This window comes from Kogia breviceps, chromosome 1 (genome assembly GCF_026419965.1).
Source record: "Kogia breviceps isolate mKogBre1 chromosome 1, mKogBre1 haplotype 1, whole genome shotgun sequence".
Lineage (NCBI taxonomy): Eukaryota > Metazoa > Chordata > Mammalia > Artiodactyla > Physeteridae > Kogia > Kogia breviceps.
This window is the reverse complement of record NC_081310.1, coordinates 101868771-101888323: the sequence shown is the minus strand read 5'-3', so window position 1 is coordinate 101888323 and position 19553 is coordinate 101868771. Positions and strand designations below refer to the sequence as shown.

Sequence of the window (19553 nt, the reverse complement as noted above, 5' to 3'; positions counted from 1 at the left end):
CGTGCACACACACACACACACACACAATATCCCTACATGTAGAGAGGCATCTAAAATGAATAATGTACACATTTTATCTTAATATAGAAAAGACATTAAAATTCTTATACCATGTATAGGAATTGCACTATATTCATTTTTCTTGATAAGTTCATGTCACCCAATGCAGTGGACACGTACATAGCATTTTCTTACTTTATTCTTCCTATTCTCTGAAATCCTTTCTCCTTCCTTTCCTGTGTCATTCTTTCCAAATTTTCATCTATCCTTGAACTTTATCCTCAGCAGAAATGCAGCCCACCATTGCTATGACTTTTCCTTTCTCCCTACAAGTCACCTTCTTTGAAAGTTCTGCTCAGGTAATTTCTGGAGTGGTATAACCAAAGAATTGGGGAAAATAATAAAACTAGATGTGGCAGTAAAATGTAGCTGGGGGTAGATGAAAAGAGGAAGAGGCTGTTTAGCCAGGGCGGGGAGGACCTAGGAGCACTGTGCCAGAAGCAACAATGGGCTCGTTGGGCAGAAGGGGGTACACAGGCCGTAGATGAAGAGCCTAATTTTGTGGGAGCATCCAGGAACATCTGTCAGAGATGATCAGTTACTCACATGAGCAAAAGTTGCAAATCTGCTATCATCGCTTACTTTGTGTATGTTTAAGGACAATCAAAAGGGAGGGAAAGCAGTATGCAGGCTTTGATGAAGACTGGAAAATAGGAGAATAAAGGGTGACTCATCTTTGAGACAGCCTGAGGTAGGGGAGAGAGCATCCATTTCCACTCGCTTAGAGGACTTCTGAATCCTTGGAATTTTACCTGTGACCTGCCTCTGATGACAGCTGTGACTGCCGTTTTAATTTTGTAATTCAGCTGTTTCTTTGCCAGTCCTGACACAACATTTTAGGCATGTTCTGAAGCATGACTCATCCTACTCTCCAAAGGCCAAACCACTTCAATATTCTATTCAATTAGCGCTCTGCTTCCTCATCTACTGGATAGTCTCAGACCAAGATGCAACGTTAAGACCACAGGCAATTTGGGAAGGTAGGAATTCCAGCCAAGACATTTGAGAAAAACACTGAAGACCACATGACAGGCATAAGGGACAAAGGGAAGGAGATTAAAAACATAATTGCCAAAGTTTCACTCAATCTAAACGAGTCTATTGATTAGATAGCACCATTCCTTCCCTTAACAAGCAGGACTAAAATGTTTGCTGTGCCTTCTGATTTGTTACAAGGCTGGGGCCTCCGGGAGAAAAGGGAGGAAAGAAGGGAGGGAAGGGGGTAAACAAGCTCCACAAGCATCATGAAGAGTGAATATTAATGTTAGGATTCAGATGCTAGGAGAGATGACTGGATGTGAGAAAAGTAATTTTTATCACCCATTAATTATTATTCAAGCGTATACCTTGTAGACTCAAAAATTTGCACTAAATAATTGTGATTTTATTTTTTTCACAAAATACAAAGCTTTGCACCACATTATAGTAGTGTTCTAACACAAGAAAATCCCAGTGTTTTCATGGGGGGGGGGTTGGAGTGATTTATATATAGGATATTGATTTTATACATTCTTAAAATAATAAAATTGTCATGACAAAGTAATGCCAACCTTGTATAATATGCAGATTATTGCTTAGAACTTGCATATACTTTAAAATGGCACACATACAAAGTATACAAACATTTCAAATTTTTAAGGGAAATACCTAAAGATGTCTACTAATCCCTCCAAAGCACAACCAGAAACAAAACAAGAATATTAAGTTGCTATTTTAATATCCGATAAATCTGAGTAACACTGATTTGTAAATTACCAAGTCTTACATTCTGTAAATAAAAAGTTCTTCAGCCTTATGGAAATACATTAGAAAGTGTGTTCTCAAAGTTACTAAATGTATTTTGAAAGACTTCTGAAATCTTTGACAATTAAATATTAATGTGATATATTCTCAGAGAAAAATTGTGTATCACTATAGCTGTCACATTTACTTCAGTTTTCAAGTAACTTTTTCAAATTAAATCTATGTCTAAAAGTTATTATTACAAAATCAAATAATTACCCCCAAATCTCATAACTCATCCCAGTTACAAGTTAGTAAGAGTATTATCTATGCAAAAATTCCTTGAGTAAAAAGTAGACATAATCATATTAGAAGCAAACCAAGCAAGAAACAGAAAAATATACAGCATATTTTATTTAGTTATATTTTTATGCTTCATTAACCAAGAAGTAGCAAATACCTTAATGCACACTTAATTACAGAAAGAATTACATAAAGATATAAAGGAAAAACATACAGATAATAATGAGTTTTCAGCCAGAGGTATTTATTTATATCTTTGAGATTTAGAAGAAATTTCTTTTTTTTTTTTGGGTCTTAAATATCGGGCCTGATTTCAAAACTGTCTACTGCTTAGAGGGAATCAGTGTAAACATTTTCAATGCAAACAAACCAATCTTTAGCTTCACGGCCACCCAGAATATCTTCCAAAGAAAGGTATGACCTTATCAAAGCTAACAGAGATAGTTAAGAGGTCTGGGCTAAAAAGGGACAGGGCACAAATCCTTGCGTGTTGTACTTTGGAAAACACCGTGAGCAATGCACTCGCTGTAAGCTTGTTTTTAAAAGAAACAGGACCATAACTAAGTTTGCTTGATTAAAGAGCAGGACTTAGTAATGCCGCCACAGGCTAGCACACCCTCCTCATAACACAAAGCTACCTCGGTTCCTCCTCTGCCTGTCAGAAGGTTTGAGGAAGAACATTTACATAATTTACATGCTTGCAGTGAATCCCCAGTTGAAACATGTTATAAAGCACTTATTGCTAAGCCAGTTTAAGAAAGAGACTACGGATGTTTCTCAATAAAACCATAACATTATAAGCTTTGCTTGGTGTTGTAAGTAAGTATTATTAAATGTTAAGTGGCTTCCTATAGCCTCTTAATCAATTATGGTTTGTCTGTTCACTACTGAAACTTACTGCAATGTTTTTTGGGGTTTTTTTTCAATGAAAGAACATACTTGTGAACTTTTAAATTTGCCACAATAGACTGGGAAGCTTACAGGTATGGGGAGGTCTCAAAAGTTGACATAGAAAGTTGTTAGTATAATGGAGGGAGGTGCTGATGAAGTCTTTAGGGTATTAGGAGGAAGAGATGGAAGGCTCAAAGGATTGAGAGAGAAAACTTCTGGATTGAAGGAGGAGCATCATGGCTTTTAAGGGCAAATCAGTCATGCTGTCTCCTCCAACCCCAGGTCCTGCTGGCTTTGCCTTGTTCTCACACATATCACACGTGTTTTTCATGTCAGAATTCACCTTCAGTAGGTTTAGTGTGTCTATTGTCAACCAGCTGTGGTTAAGGCTGGGAAGGTGTGTGTGTGCCCCAGGCCTCTCAGCACAGGAGGGGTCTCGCTGCTGTGCTGGTCTGTACCTGTTGAGACATACTGCACCACACTTCTGATAAAATTATACCAGTTTGCTTCTTATGGAATCCAAAACACATAAATACATAGTCTTCTGTGAAGTATAATTGACGATGTCAACAATGACATGGACTTTTCAATTTCATCCAACAGATTAAACCACTTAAAGCCAATTCAAATGTATATTTACATATTTGGAGTGAAGAGTAACCTAGAAACTGAAATTTGTTCCAACACTTATTTTAATAGTGTCTTTTGGAACATGTTTATTTTCCTTGAAAATGAAGCAGAACAAACATGAATATTACAACACATTTTTCCCCTGTATATCTCCATGAGAAGAATATTTCTAAATACATGATAACAACTGGTGTAACCAACAATAAAGGGAAGAACCATTCTCCAAATGCCCAATGCACCTCACAGAAAGCATACAATTTAAAAAATGATACTTTTAGCAAAATTTTGATTTGAGTCAAATAGGTTATTAAAATTTAGAAAAGAATTTGATTCAAACACCTATAAACTAGGTAGTTTCTATAACTAGTCCTTTACAACAGTACTGCGTCATCCACAGTATATCAGTCACTCTTAGGAATGGTGAAGACATTATTATTTCTCTTAACATAGGGCTAATCCATGAAATACCAAAATGAACAGTTGGAATAAAAATTACATTTCAACTTACTATGATGTATCAAGACAATTTAAGCAGGAGTTCACTTCTTTGCATTCAGATATAACTCCATATTGTTTTAAATAAATGCAAATAATATTCATTAAAAATATTTTAGGCACAATAATGCAGACACTATAAACTCAAGCTCATAATTTCAAAATTCTCCCAAATAAAATATCTAATGCAGAGTCTATGATCTTGCATGTTATTTAGTTGATTTTCATTCATTTTCAAAATTTTGTAAGAATTTTTATTTTCTAGAACACTACACGTTCAGAGAACATCTTTATAGCTACAGGTTGTCACTAATCTTTTTCTACAAAAATAGAGTTGCTTAAAAATTTATACCAATTTGCTTTCATTTTCTATAAATATTTTAACAGTTGTTAAATATCAGAATGCCTAATAGAATCATTTAAATTAATCCATGTAGTCAAAATATTTAATACATAAAATGTCTAGCAAAAGTTTGTCATTTAATAAATGAAAAATTCATCATTTAATAAATGAAATGTTCTGTCTTTAACTACTTGTATCTTTCGTAGGTGGATACAATCACAGAACAGCAAAGTATAGCTCCTGTAAAGATCTGACTTCAAGTAGCATGGCATCTTGCAGTGTCTTTTTCATTTCATGTCTGTTTTATGAGGAAATGCATAGAATCTACTTTTGGATATTGAATCTGGATATTAAATTAACTATCGCGCAGCCAGCATAAAATAAGAATTGCTGACTAAGGGAATAACAAACTAGTTCAACACATTGATATTCTAATTACACTTACTTAGTGAGGGGTTATACTGCAGAAAGGTGCTGTTGGTGAAAGTAAAAATGAAGTTGCAAGCATGAAATAACTATAAAAATGGAAATTGCTATATGGAAACTCACTAATATATAGCTTTATATTGTCTTCCTTTTGATGGTGGGTTTAAAATCTGTGTTCAGAAGCTACAGAAATATCCAAAGTCAAAAATATTTATTTCAAGTTATGTTTCTTCCTAAAGGAATGAATTTCCAAAATAGTTTTCTAATATAAATGTTTTTGTTTTAAAAAGCCATTTTTCTTGCAAAAGAGCAAGAAAAGAACAAGATAAAACCACGTGCTTTCCTACCCCTGCTAAACAACCAATACATGTTTAAGTGCCTATGTGTAGAAGGCACTAAATTTAGTAACAAATTATCAATGTAATATTAGCAGATTTAAAAACAAATACCTATATTTTATATAACTTTAATTAAGTCTTTCAAAAATAAGTGTACCTGGTATAAGCTGATTAATTTCAATTTTTCATTTAGTTACTGACTGAGATCTCAATTACCTTCTTCAAATGTTCTACAATGTATCAGGCCCTATCTGCATTGGACAGCCAAGTCAATCAAATCACATCAAATCAAAAGTCCTGAAATATCCAGCTAGCCTCGCTTCATCATCATAACATGGACAATAAGAGTAAGTCACACATTCTCCTTCAAACTGAGAAACTGAATGAATTAGATCTTTTGGTTTGGGTTCAACTAAATTCAAGTATTTACTGCTGATTAATTTTTTTCCTTAGGTAAGAATGATCATTAAAGTACTTGAGAAAAATAAATAAAGGCAATAATAGCTAACTATATAATTCTATATTTGGGTTGTAAGGACCAAAGCAAACACAAACATACCCACACATACAAACAGAAAATATAAGTCACCAGTCATTTATCCTCAGATAAAGCAATAATATTGATAATCAGAATGCTTGGATTAAATTATCTATTGTTTTCCTATCCTTTAGGAAAGGCACAAATTCAAAGCACTCAAAGTGCTATTTAAGCAAAAGCATGGGTGTAAATTATGAGTAAAATATGAATACTGATTTTTTTTTTGTAGTTTTGGTCTCATCAAGAAGAGGCCTACCTTAGGAGCATGATAAATACATATTGCATAAGATTTTGGTGCTAATGATGTTGGGTTCTGAACTCAGGGGAGGTTTTGCAAATAGAAATAATATATTTTTCATAGAAAAAGTGCAAGGGACGCAGATAGAGACAGCAGTGTTAAAGCTTTCTTCTTAATGATTCCTCCTATTAGCCCAAATAGTCATCTAGAACATGCATGTTTAGAAGGAAGAATTCATCTCTTAAGGAGCTCTATTAGATCGGTCTTAAGCTTTACTACAAAAGAAAAAAAGCAATAATTCGATAAAATGTTAAAAATAGAAATAATAAAGTGATGTCAGAAAAATCTGAAAATGCAAGAAATATTTTCCATAACTTAACTAATTAAAGATTCCCCAAATAAGCAAAATACTTCATTAATAGTAGATGACAGCATATCTAAATGAAAAAGACATCACTTCTAATAGCCTAAGAAAAAGAACATTTCAACAATTTGGAAATTAAACACTGCACAGGTATTGACAGCCATAGTAAGAAATGAGTGCAATACAACAAAATGTGGAGAGCTATCTACAGATTTAAAAGCAGTTCCGGTCCTTTCAGCAAAATCGGTGACATAAAACCAAGTGCACCAAATTAGCATAGTCATGTTTTCACAGAGAAATATACCAATTCCGGTTAACAGATTTCTAAAAAGATTCACCACCATATTTATACATTTTTATTTAAACCTTTAAGATTTTATCCATGCTTATAATGCAGAAGAATATCAGAAAATAAATCTTCAGATAAAAACTAAATTTTAGTTTCTCTTTTCTAACAGTTAGGAAAAAAAGGACATTGAAACCGAGAATAACAAGTATAGTTAATAAAGAAGCACAAGAACATGCCAAGAATTCAACCTATCAGAAGATATAATGTGGGTAGTAATGAAGTATGCTTATCAATAGCCCACTTTTAGTCAAGTTTTCCATTCTGAAGACTCTTTTTGACTTTCTCTTGTCTTATGAGAGAGATGACTTTGATGCATCCCTTTGAAATTTTGATCATCCACATGACATTCATTACATCCAAAACAACACAAGTAGAGATCCAGGAACACTGAATTAAAAATCCAAGCCTCAGGTAGGCTTCTGTTCCTAACACAGAGTAAATGTAGGCATAAAAAGGAGGTATTGAGGCAATCCGCACTATGAAGAACACCACAGTCATGAGTATTCCATTGATGACATTAGCCTTGGAAAACTTAGGATACTTCAGAGCCTCAAAGAACCACCTGGGAAAAAAATTAAAGAAACATCACATTTATTCTGCATCTCTGAGGATTAACAATTTCTAGTTTTTCGTTTTTAAAATTCAGAACACCCCCCTAAGATTTATATGGCAAGACAAAGGGCCTAGAATGGTCAACATAATACTGAAAAAGAATAAAGTTGATAGATTCACTTTCAAGACCTACTATAAAGCTACAATAATCAAGAAAGCACGGCATTGGTAAAAGAAGACAGACCGACCAATGGAACAGAACAGAGAGCCCATAGACAGACCCACACAAATATACTCAATTTACTTTTGATAATGGTGTAAAGGTAATTCAGTGGAGAAAAAACACTCTTTTTAACAAACAGTGCTGGAACAATTAGACATCCATATGCAGAAAAATAAACCTAGGCAGAGACCTCACATCTTACACAAAAATTAACTTGAAATGGACCACAGACTTAAAAGTAAAATGCAAAACTGTAAATCTTCTAGGAAAAAAACAGGAACAAATCTGCATGATCTGGGGTTTGATGATAGTATTTTAGATATAATACCAAAAGCACAATCCATAGAAGAAAATATAAGTTGGACTTCGCTAAAATTAAAAACTTGCTCTGTGAAAGGCACTGTCAAAAGAAAATGAAAAGACATCCAAACACTGGGAGAGATTGTTTACTGAATACATATATAATAAAGTACTTATATCCAAAATAAATAAAGAACTCTTAAAGCTCAGCAATAAAGAAACAACCTAATTAAAACATGGGCAAAAGATCTTAAACACCTCATCAGAAAAGATAAACAAAAGGAAAAGAAGCATATAAAAAGATATTAAAAATCATGTGTCATTAGAAAAATGAAAATTAAAACAATGACATACTTCTACATATCTATTAGAATGACTACAATCCAAAAATCTGACAATACCAATTGCTGGCAAAGACGTGGAACAAAAGAAACACTCATTCATTGTTGGTGGGAATGCAAAATGGTAAAACCACTTCAAAAGACAGCATTGCAGTTATAATGCTAAACATATTCATAGCACACAATCCGACAATCACACTTCTAGGTATTTTCTCAATTGATTTAAAAATATATGTCTACACAAAAACTTGCACGCAGGTGTTTACACCGGCCATATTCATAATTGCCCCAAACTGGAAGCAACCAAAATGTTATAGGTTGCCTCATAATGTTATTCACAATGTAGTACGTGAATGGATAAGCAAATTGTGGTATGTACATACAATAAAATACTATTCAGCGATAAAAAAGAACAAACTATCAACTCATGTAACACCATGGGTGAATCTTAAATGCATATTGATAAATCAAAGAAGCCAATCTGAAAAATGCTACCTACTGTATGATTCCATTTATATGACATTCTGGAAAAAGCAAAACTATAAAGACAAAAAAACAGATCAGCGGTTGCCAGAGGTTCAGGGAGAGCAGGAGAGGGTAGAATAGGTGTAACACAGGCAATATTTTAGGGTAGTGAAACAATTTTATATGATACTGTAGTGGGGGATATATGACATTATGCATTTGTCAAAACCCACAGAACAGATGTAGAGTGTATGCAAATTTTAAAAAAATCAGTAGGAGGTTGGGGCATGCCAGGCAGAGTGTAGCCTGTAACAAAAGAATATAACTGCATTCCAAATACATGACATAACCTCACTGGAGGGAGTGGGGTAAAAATAGGTGACCTAAGTAACTTTGAAAATGAATTAAGACTGTAAGACTAAAGACAAAAGAAACTGTACATAGGCACTTTGCTCTAGATGGTAAAATTGTTATCTCATGGGGGAAGAGGTTAACAATTCTGAAACCGTTATACATGTATACTGGGATTTAACAAACAAGTAAATTTGTCTGATGGTGAAGTGGGGACCAGATTTCTCATTGTGGGAGTGGAAAGTTACAGATAATTGAATGCAAAAGACTAGATTGATCCATATGATACTGGATTAGAGTTGGAAACTTCAGTATAAACTCTTGCTTAGTTTAATACATACATACAGATGGACATATATAGAAATAATTATAGATATGTGTGTATACACAGATTAGTACATTTCCAAGTTGTCAGCTGGGAGGGCATAGAAACAATGATGCCCCAGTAGCAATGAGCACACCCAGGGCCCATATTTTGGTTTCTAATACCATTGTCCAATAAAAGAAAACAAGACTCCTTGAGAAATGGCTGATTCTAGAGCTGGGACAGAGAATACACAATATAAATCTAGAGTATTTTTTTTAGTGTCAGAAAGTAAAGAAGTGCTCCAAAAAAGATGATGGAGTATGTCAAAGGGACACAGAAGACAACTGAAAGAGCTCCCAATGGCAAAAGTTGTAATAATTTGAACAAAATAAGTAATATAGTATTGGATTCAAACTCAAAGTATAAAATAAATATCCATGAAACCATGGTAATATAAATGAATGAATGAGTGAATGAATAGGGGAGAAAAGGTAAATATCCTGTACAGAATAATTGCAAATAAGTTATGTAGATATTGCACCCTCAAAGAGGTGAAGCATAACTCCCCAGTCTTCAAGGGGGGACTTCGTTACAAAGAGTTCAGTATAGAAGGCAGGTGGAGTGGAAACAGTAACTTTAAAATTGAGAACTCTTACAAACCCTACCTCAGCCAGGTGAACAAGGTAAACAACAACAGTGATAATCCACGTTTATGCATGTAGTCCTGATATAACATGATGAGAATGGCACTTTACTTCTGTGGTCTTCCTCCAAAAACCCCATAACCTCACTCTAATCATGAGAAAAACATCAGACAAACCCAAATTGAGAAATATTTTACAAAACACCTGACCAGGACTCCTCAAAACTGACAAGGTGATCAAAAACAATGAAAGTCTGAGAAACTATCACAACCAGGAGTCTGAGACGTGACAACTAAATCCAATGTAGTATCCTGGATGGGATCCTGGGGCAGAAAAAGGACATCAGGTAAAAACTAAGGAAATCTGAAAATACTATGGCCTTTAGTTAATAATAATGTATCAATATTTGTTCATTAATTATGACAAATGTACCATACAAATGTAAATATTAACAATAGGAGAATCTGAGTGTGGGGTATATGGGAACCCTTTGAATCATCCTTGAAACTTTTTTAGAAGTCTAAAATTATTCTTAAGTAAAAAGTTTATCTGTAAAAAATTTAATGAGTATTTGCTGTATTCTAGTTTTTCCTCCTTAAAAAAAAACTATCTTGCCTAATGTTACCTCATTATATTTTAGAGGTTAAGTTGTAAATGTAGTAAAATGTACCCATGTATCTTAATATTCAATTTGACAGAATTAGACATGACTAAGCTAGAAAATGCTCAACTTCGGAAAGTAAAAATTAACTGTTAAAAAAACCTTAAAATATTTTATTGAGATATTAAAATATCAAACAGAAATAATTTGTAGGATAAGAGGGGTATTACAATTTATAAGTATATGTAGGGTGACAAGAGAAGGGCTAAATTATTCAACGCAGTTAAAAACAAACTATTTAGAGAGCAATGCTCAAATTAATAAAATAATATCACAAATAGGAAAAATGTCACTGAAGAAGTAAAGTCAACATCTTTTGCTCTGTCCAGATCTCCTATCCTCCAGACTTCTCTACTCCAAAGATTTCCCCTCTGATCCTCAGCCATTCCTTTTTTTTGACTACATGGTGGCCTTGGGCTTAATCAGAAATGCTGTACCTCAAATAACCCATCCCCTTCTAAGCACAACTCACAGTACCCCATATTTCTCTTTCCCCAATTCCATCTAAATCTATTTTTTAACCTCCACTCCCAAATCCCTCACTACCAGCCTTTGATTCACTTCGTTTCCTACCTACCTGAACTCAGTTACCTTCAGAACACACATCAGCACCCTCAGTTCTCTTGCCCCTTCATCTATCACCCTGCCTATCCCCAGCTTCTCATCAGGCCAGCTTTCCTTAGGCAGAGTATAGAGGGAAGGTGGGTACTGTATTCTGCAGTCAGAAGGCCCAGGTTCAAACCTGCTTCTGCCACTTAGCCTCTGTGTGGTCTTACCTCTCTGTTATTGACCTCTATGTCTCAGTTTTGTACCTACAAAATGGGGATAATGATAGCACCTCCCTTACACCATGAAGCTGTTTTGACACAAAAGAACTCCCCTGTACTAGGAGCTCAATCAATAGCTATTATTACTCACCAATATTGATATTAACGTAAAGAGCATATATGTAACTTAAAGAGCTCTGAATTTCAACTGACTTCTCAAATTTGCTTGGCATTCCTTTTACTTAACTCCACATTCTCCATAGCATTGCTCCCCAACCTCTGTCTCACCAATCAAGTCACTTCCCTTCCTTATTCACTTCTACTTCTCAATCCCATCAGAGGAACTGGCCTCTTCTACGACTAAGGTATTTGAGTCCATCAAGAATGAATTCCTCAAACTCTGACCCCAAGGCCTCAAATCTTCTTTTCAAGCTCCTTTTTCTCTATATTCAGATGAAGAGGTTTCTCTTGCCCTCCCCAAGGCCAACTGCTTCTGTACCCATGCTCTGTGACTTTAGGCCATCAATTATGCCCTCTCCCTTGCTCCATCCAGTTCCCCATGTATAGATTGATTCTTTCTTCTCTCTTACCAACATGCCCGATTCTTTCTAATCCAAAAAATCCCTCCTTCTGTTTTTCTTCCCTATTAAACTCTTAAAAAGAGAAGTCAACAGTGTATTCACAGACATTCTGGCTATACTTCACAACCCAGTACAATATGATTGCATTCCCCTACAAAAGAAATTGGTCACCAGTGGCATCCCCATAACCAAGACAGCGGATTCATCTCAGCCTTCAACCCAGGTGACCTTTCTATAGCATATGACACTGCCAACCATCATACTTCCTTTCTCCTCTCCTGATTTCCATGATACTATTTTCTCTTGATTCCCTACCCATACTTTTTCAGTCTCCGTTTCCTCTGCCTGTCCCTTAAATATTTGTGCTTCCCAGGCACACTCCCTTCCATATGCTCTACCAAGGCCATTTTATACATTCTCATGGGCTTAAAGGGGTTCAGAACAAGCTTCCCCAAATGTGCCACTTTGGCATGCAGAATATTTTGAGCTGAAAGCAACTAAGAGCCAGCAGACTCAAGAAAAACTCCTACCTACCTCTCCCTGAATTACCTGAAAGAATTTAGATAGGTGTCCTGGCCCACAAAGAGAGCTATTACCAAGACTTAACTTTTTATCTGAATGATCTATCTGTATGGCAGGACAAACATCGAATTACCAAACATCTGCTCTTCTTATCGTCCTGTGAATCACCCTCCTCCGAGAGCGGTCCCCTATCCACTCCTTAGCTCAAGATGGCTTATAAGTCTTTATTGCCCAGTTTGTCCTTGGGTCTCATTGTCCTGTGGGACCCCTACATATATGTAATTAAATCTGTTTTTCTTCTGTTAATCTGCCTTATGCCAAACTGATTATTAGACCCACCAAAGAACCTAGATGGGTAGAGGAAAAATTTTTCCTCCTCAAAGGCTCAAACACCCTGACAGAAATCTCTGGTTTCAAGTCCTCTCTTAAGTTCTACTTGTAGTTCCATATTTCTGATTTATTGCTGAGCATCCTCACCTGATAAATCACCAATTCTCAAATATGCCTAAAACCCAACATGCATAAAAACAATACCCCACTCTGCCTGACATCCCTTTCCTCCATGACCACTACCACAGAAAACTCCCAATATGAATCAGCGGGATCACCATTGCCTTAGTCATCCAAGTCAGAAACCTGGAGTCACCCTACATTGTTCCTAGTCTAGAACCAAGCCCAATCCATTTTATCTCCTAAGATTCTTCCTAATCCTTCCCTGACTCATTCCATTCCATCTTCTGCCATTATAATTTTTGGTCCTCAGTGTCTCTTACCTAGATGACTGCAATAACCCAACTGGTCTCCCTTAACTCTACATTTCTAGCCTTTTCTCTTTGATGCCACAAGTCCTACATTATATTTAGCCTAAACTACTTCCTGTTCTCAGGCACTTTGTGCATTTTCCAAATTTTTCATTGTCTGGAAAGGTGATTATCTAAAAATCTAGACTTTAAGAACTTGTGCTTTGGCTTTACTGTACAATCACTGCATTAATCTTTGGCCAATTTTTCCACGTGACTGGTGCCTGATTTTTAAGCCAGTCTCTTTCAAAGGAAAGAACTCACATATTAATTCAAGTTGAAATAATATTTATATAATTGTCCTTATCTTTCTCTCTCATGTCAGAAGGACCACTTATTTTATTGGAATCTACCTCTTCTTAACTAATGAGAACACACCTTCATTCCAACAAATAAAGGCTAACAGTTTGGGAATATATGTATTGGTGCCGAGAAGGAGAGGAGCAGGAGGAAGCAAGAAGACATGCATGTGGGATGGAAGGAGAGAGGGAGAACACTGTCTTTCACCACCATCCATAGTTATTACTTAGATGGGTAAAGAAGAAAAGACACCGAGGACCAAAAATTATAATGACAGCAGGTAGAGTGGAATGAGTGGGGGAAGGATTAGGAAGAATCTTAGGAGATAAAATGGATTGGGCTTGCTTCCAGACTAGGAACAGTCTAGGGCGACTCCAGGTTTCTGACTTGGATGACTAAGTCAATGGTGATCCCACTGATTCATACTGGAAGCTTTCTGTGGTGGTGGTCACGGAGGAGAGGGAGGTTAGGCAAAGAGTCGGGTATTGGTTTTATGCATGTTGGGTTTTAGGCATATCTGATTGTATGTGTGTGTAATCCTCCCCAACCCCATAGAGAAAACTCTGTCTTTGGTCATTTAGCACTTCTTCCTCCTCTTGCTCTTCTAAAGGGACTTGGAGCTTTTGATGAAGTTCCCTGGGAGTTAATTGTGCAGAGTGCAGTAGTAAGCACACGCAATGTAAAAACAAGGCATTAGCAGGAGTAATTCACATTTGGAAAGAGGAGAGAGGGCTACTTTCAGGTAGAGAAAGAAAGAAAAAAAGAGGATGGGAACAAAGGATCCATCCCCCTATATGGTACCGGTTTGGTGACTTTTAGGAGTTGAGAGTCAGAAGTGTGAGCTTTGGGAAAGCTACAGGGTCCAGGAGATACTATGAGTTCAAGAGGAATGAAGAGACTTTTAAGAAGTGTTGCTGTAACAAACTGGAACTATGTTGACATCCTTGGAAAAACTCCAATAAGGATTTACATGTTGTACTGTTGCTGGGACTCTACATGGAGACTGGGTCATCATAAGCTGACCCCTGGTTTTATCTTGGTTGCAAATGTAATTCTTTCAGGCATGTGAACACTATTTAATAAATATTAACTCTGGAAATTTAGGAGTTCAAAAACTTAATTTTAGAAAAGTTGTCCTCCATCTCAATATTATTCTGGCTCCCCTTCTACTTCTAAACTTTTCCTTTATTGTATCTACTCTTCCTTCTCTTATTTCTCAATTCTAGACATTCAACTTTACCTTTTAAACACCATCTTTTCTCATGGCTTCAAATGTAACCTCTATCTGATCATCTCAAAATCCCTCTCTACCACTTACCACATTTCCACTCAGATGTTCTGTTTGTCCACTAACGCAGCATCTCCAAAGCAAACTCATCATCTTCCTGCCTACTCTTCCTAACCCTCATCTTTTTTCATTCTTTTAAGTCCAATGTAGAAAATATCTTAAACTTGTCTTTTTTTTTTCTCTATCTCTAATTTCTTATTACCAATTTCACTTTTTCTTCCCTCAAAAAGCTTTATTCCATCATATCTACTCTATCATGACAGCCTAATTTGGACTCCTATTTATTTCCTGGACTAATGAAATTACATCGGTCATTCACACAACTAAGAGCTGTATGTTAACCTTCTAACCCAAGCTTTTGCCTTCCATCTTACAATCTATCCCACAAATACCAAAAACTAGAATTACTCAGCGCTATTTTCAGAATGTCTTTCTCCACTAGAACACATTCTCACTGTCCACTGGTCAAGTTCAATCAGCTTTCCCTGGCACTCAACACCCTCTCTATCCACTATCCTCCTAAGACATACTCTTTGATCCTACAAGTCTATGCATTTTCTCTTTCACATGGCATGTTTATTCCACTTTTCATGCCTTTCATGCCTTTCTCCCTTCTCCCTTTCCCATCCACTTCTTAAAAAAAAATCCTAAAACATTTAAGAATGTGTCCCAATTTCTCTTTGAAGCCTTGCATGACAAACATCAATCAATAATATGTCTCAAAACTTGATTCATGGGCCCCTGAGAGTTTTGGGGGAGTCTACAAGGGAAAACTATTTTCATAATGATACTAAAATATTATCTGCCTTTCTCATTGTGCTGACTTCTATTCTGATGGTGTAAAGTACTGATGGATAAGACCATTGGCATCTTAGCACAAATCATAGCAGTGGTACAAAATGGTACTAGTCGCCATTGTAATCTATGCCACATATTTGCAGTTAAAAACAAACAAAAAAAGAGGGGTTGAGTAGAGAAGTTACACTTAAGAATGTCCTGGATGGGGCTTCCCTGGTGGCGCAGTGGTTGAGAGTCCGCCTGCCAATGCAGGGGACACGGGTTCGTGCCCCAGTCTGGGAAGATCCCACGTGCCGCGGAGCGGCTGGGCCCGTGAGCCGTGGCCGCTGGGCCTGTGCGTCCGGAGCCTGTGCTCCGCAGCGGGAGAGGCCACAACGGTGAGAGGCCCACGTACCACAAAAAAAAAAAAAAAAAAAAAGAAGAATGTCCTGGATGAAGCAGTAAGAATGATTAATTATATTAAATCATGTCTTTTGAGTACATGTCTTTTTAATATTCTGTGATAAAATGGGAAGTACGCACAAAGCACAGTTGTCTGGAAGAAAAATTCTTGGATAGCCTCCGAAGAGTTAAAAACTTTTCTGATGAGGTCAGTAATGGGTTTTTAAAAAAATATTATCTAATAAATGTATCAGCATTTATCATAAGACCTACATAACTCAGTGAACCAATATTTTCCAAATGACCAAGGCATGATGACACAAAATTATGTATGAGTAAAAGATTCAAAGTACAAGACAGACCAATGGATTTGAATATAACAGTGTATCAAAAGTCCACTGATATGGTTTCAGATTCCACATTTAACTAATCTTTAAGAAACTACCTCTTGGTATATTTTGGTGTAGTATTAAAGCAGGATATCAACAATTATTTGAAAAGGCTACTAAAATACCCCTTTACCTACTCCACTGTTAAACCTGAGAGTTAGATTTTTTTATATGCTTCAACCAAAATAACATTTCACAACAGAATGAAAACAGAAACAAACTTGAGAATCCAGCTGAATTCTATCATGCTAGACATTTAAAAGATTTGCAAAAAATGTACAACATTGTTCCCACAAAAAATTTTTCATTTTGGCAATGTAGTTTATTTTTCACAAAAATTACATTAACATGAAATATTATTGTTAATAGTAAATGACCTAATAAATATTTTTAAATGTTTCAGTTTTAATTTCCAATCTGGTAAATATCCATAGATATCAGCCTATAGGAAGTAAGAGTTCATTGAGGTCCTCAATAATTTATGAGATCAACAAGTCTGAGAATGGCTGTTTTAAACCATTAATAACAGCACTTTTCTTCTTGCCCTTTTTCACACATTATCTTATTTTACTAGCTTATTATTTTGCATTATTAAGTCCTATTTTCTCAAACATAGGCATGACACCAGACACTCGAGTGAAGCTCCCTGAGGCAGGGACTGGAACATTTAGGTACTGGGAAGGTATTCAATAAATACTGAAGGAACATATTAAGGAGCATAGGTACAAGTTTTTATAAGGTATTTACCCTTAACAGCAATACAAAAATATGTCCTCATAACAGTTAAGGGCATTTAGGCAAAAAAGAAGTTACCACCATTAAATTACTTTTTACAAAAAGAAACCTGAGGCACGGGTATGACTCAGCAGCTGAAAATTAACTGAAGCCCAGGTGTCTAACCTTTGTACCCCACCACATGCATCCCATGTGTCTTCTTAAATTATACAAAGCTCTACAATAGAGAGAACATAAAAATATCACAAACTAAAGAAAACAATTAAACTATGGAACACTCTAAAAGTACTTAAGTAGCTGTGCTAAATTTTGTCATAATCTCCTTGCTGTTCCATTATACCATTTCTTGCTCATATTCCAACCCCACTTCTCAATTTCTTAATTTACAAAAGACTCGAAGCTTTTAAATAAAGGTATAGCATAGCTTTTTACTACAAAATTAAAGAATAAGTTAAACTTTCTAATATTATGATTTTTCAAAAACAGCTTCAAACAGAAACAAATTAATGTTCCTTTACGTGTCAAGGTTAATTTTCTCCAGCTTCAAAATCTCAAATCTGAATCATCTTCAAGAGACAGAGATTGCTAAAGCTTAACTGATCACCTCTTTGGACTCATTTATTCAAAAGCAATTAAATGGCTACTATGTGCCAGACAATGTGTGGATACTGAAACACGCAAAGTTCAACCAAGTTTGGCTCTTGACCTAACGAAATGCAGAGATAAATAAGAAACAGGAAAAAGAGAAAGATAACTTTACAATAATTTAATTAATCATAATGGTATAACTGTGTGTCACTATTATGGAAGCATGGGTGAGAGACACTCAGCCCAGCCTGGAAGAGATGGGGTTTTGTGATGGAAATGACCCTTGGGCTGAGTCATGAAGGATAAGCAAGGAGCCAGGAGGCCTTTATAGCACAGGGACAAGTTGGGATGAGAGGAGATTTTTGAGGAGGAATATGGCAGAGAGAGAGAAGATAGCTCTACTTGGAGAGCTTTCTTCATCACATTACAGAGCCCATATTTTATACTGGAAGCAGCAGGTGCCACTGAGAGGATCTAACCAGGAGGCTACGTGTTCGTTTTCGTGTTTTAGGGAGATAGCCGTGGAAGACAATAATACAGGAGAGGATGAAAGGGGAATAGGACTGGAGGCAGGCAGACTGCCTAGAGCAGGGATCAGCAAACTTCTTCTATAAAGAGCCAGAGAGTAACACAAAGTAAGGGGTTTTGGAGCTCTACCGTATCTGTGGCAACTAATCCACTCTGTTATTGTATGAAAGCAGTCGTGGTAAACAAATATGCATGGCTGTGCCCCAATAAAGCTTTATTTGTAGAAACAGGCAGCAGGTTTGGCCTTCAAGCCTTGGTTTGCCGACCCCAGTCTAGAATAGTTCTTTTCTGTCCAAAAGAACTTTCTGCAATAATGAAAATGATCTATAGATGTTCCACCCAATTCGGTAGACACATGGGGCTAGGAAGCACTGGAAATGTTACACAAGTTAGACTGAGGAATTAAATTTTTAATTTTATTTAATTTTAATTAAATTAAATGTAAATAGTCACATGTGGCTTGTGGCTACTCCGCTGGACAGTACAGGGTTAGAGGCTGGTTCAGGAGCCCAGGCGAGAGATGATGAACTAGGGCACTGACAGCAGAGATGGAGAGGAAGTGGCCAAGGCAAGAAATGTTTAGGAGGTGATACGTAGGACCTGGGATGGACCAAACACAGGTGAGGGAGAAACAAAGATGACTCCCACATGTTGAGCAGAGATAACCAAGAGAATGGCCATGCCACATGCTGAACAGGAGCATATAAGAGAATACAGAGGGAAATATGTTGCATTCTATTTTAGACATGTTGATTCTGATGTGCCACCTGGGAGGAGAAAACACTTGACTATAATACAAAGAAGTAGGTAATACTAAATATGCTTTTTATAGAGAAAGCAACTGTAGTACAGGAATGCTACATAACTTAGCCAAGGTCAGAGCAAGTAAGCGGCAAGGTTAAATTGCAGCTTGAGCTTATACGATTCTAAAATTCATGCATAGTCCATTACACCACATTGAGCAAATGGGTAATAGCTGAAACCTTGAAAGCACAACTCACTCCGGGAGAAGCACAGAGAAGATCGGTAGGCCCAGAAGAGAGCCTTGGGGAACACCAGCATTTAAGGAACTGTCTCCGACAAAGAAGACTGAGAGGGGATGGTCAGAGAACTACAAGAACCAGGTGAGTGCAGGGTCATGAAAGCAAGGGGAGTTATGGCATTACAAGAAAGAGGTGGCCGACATCATCAAGTCCACAGAGAGATACAATAAGATAGGCACCGAAGAGAGTTCACTGGATTTTGCACCTGGAAGTCAGTGGTACCTCTAATGAAATCGTTCCAGCAAAATGATGGAAGAGGAAACCTAATTTTGATGGGTTAAAGAACAAAAAA

General features: G+C 36.5%; 1 protein-coding gene across 5 annotated transcripts in view; it reads right to left on the bottom strand.

Moving 5' to 3' along the window:
- Positions 1 to 2177: 2177 nt before the first annotated feature.
- The window catches only part of TLCD4 (TLC domain containing 4), a 105645-nt gene continuing 88269 nt past the window's right edge, over positions 2178 to 19553 (bottom strand). For all 5 annotated transcript variants that reach the window (XM_067040206.1, XM_059056907.2, XM_067040198.1 and 2 more), the window contains one exon: positions 2178 to 7259. In XM_067040206.1, the coding sequence (XP_066896307.1) occupies positions 6941 to 7259 (319 nt within the window). In that variant the 3' untranslated portion in view covers positions 2178 to 6940. The remainder of the gene's footprint in view (positions 7260 to 19553) is intronic.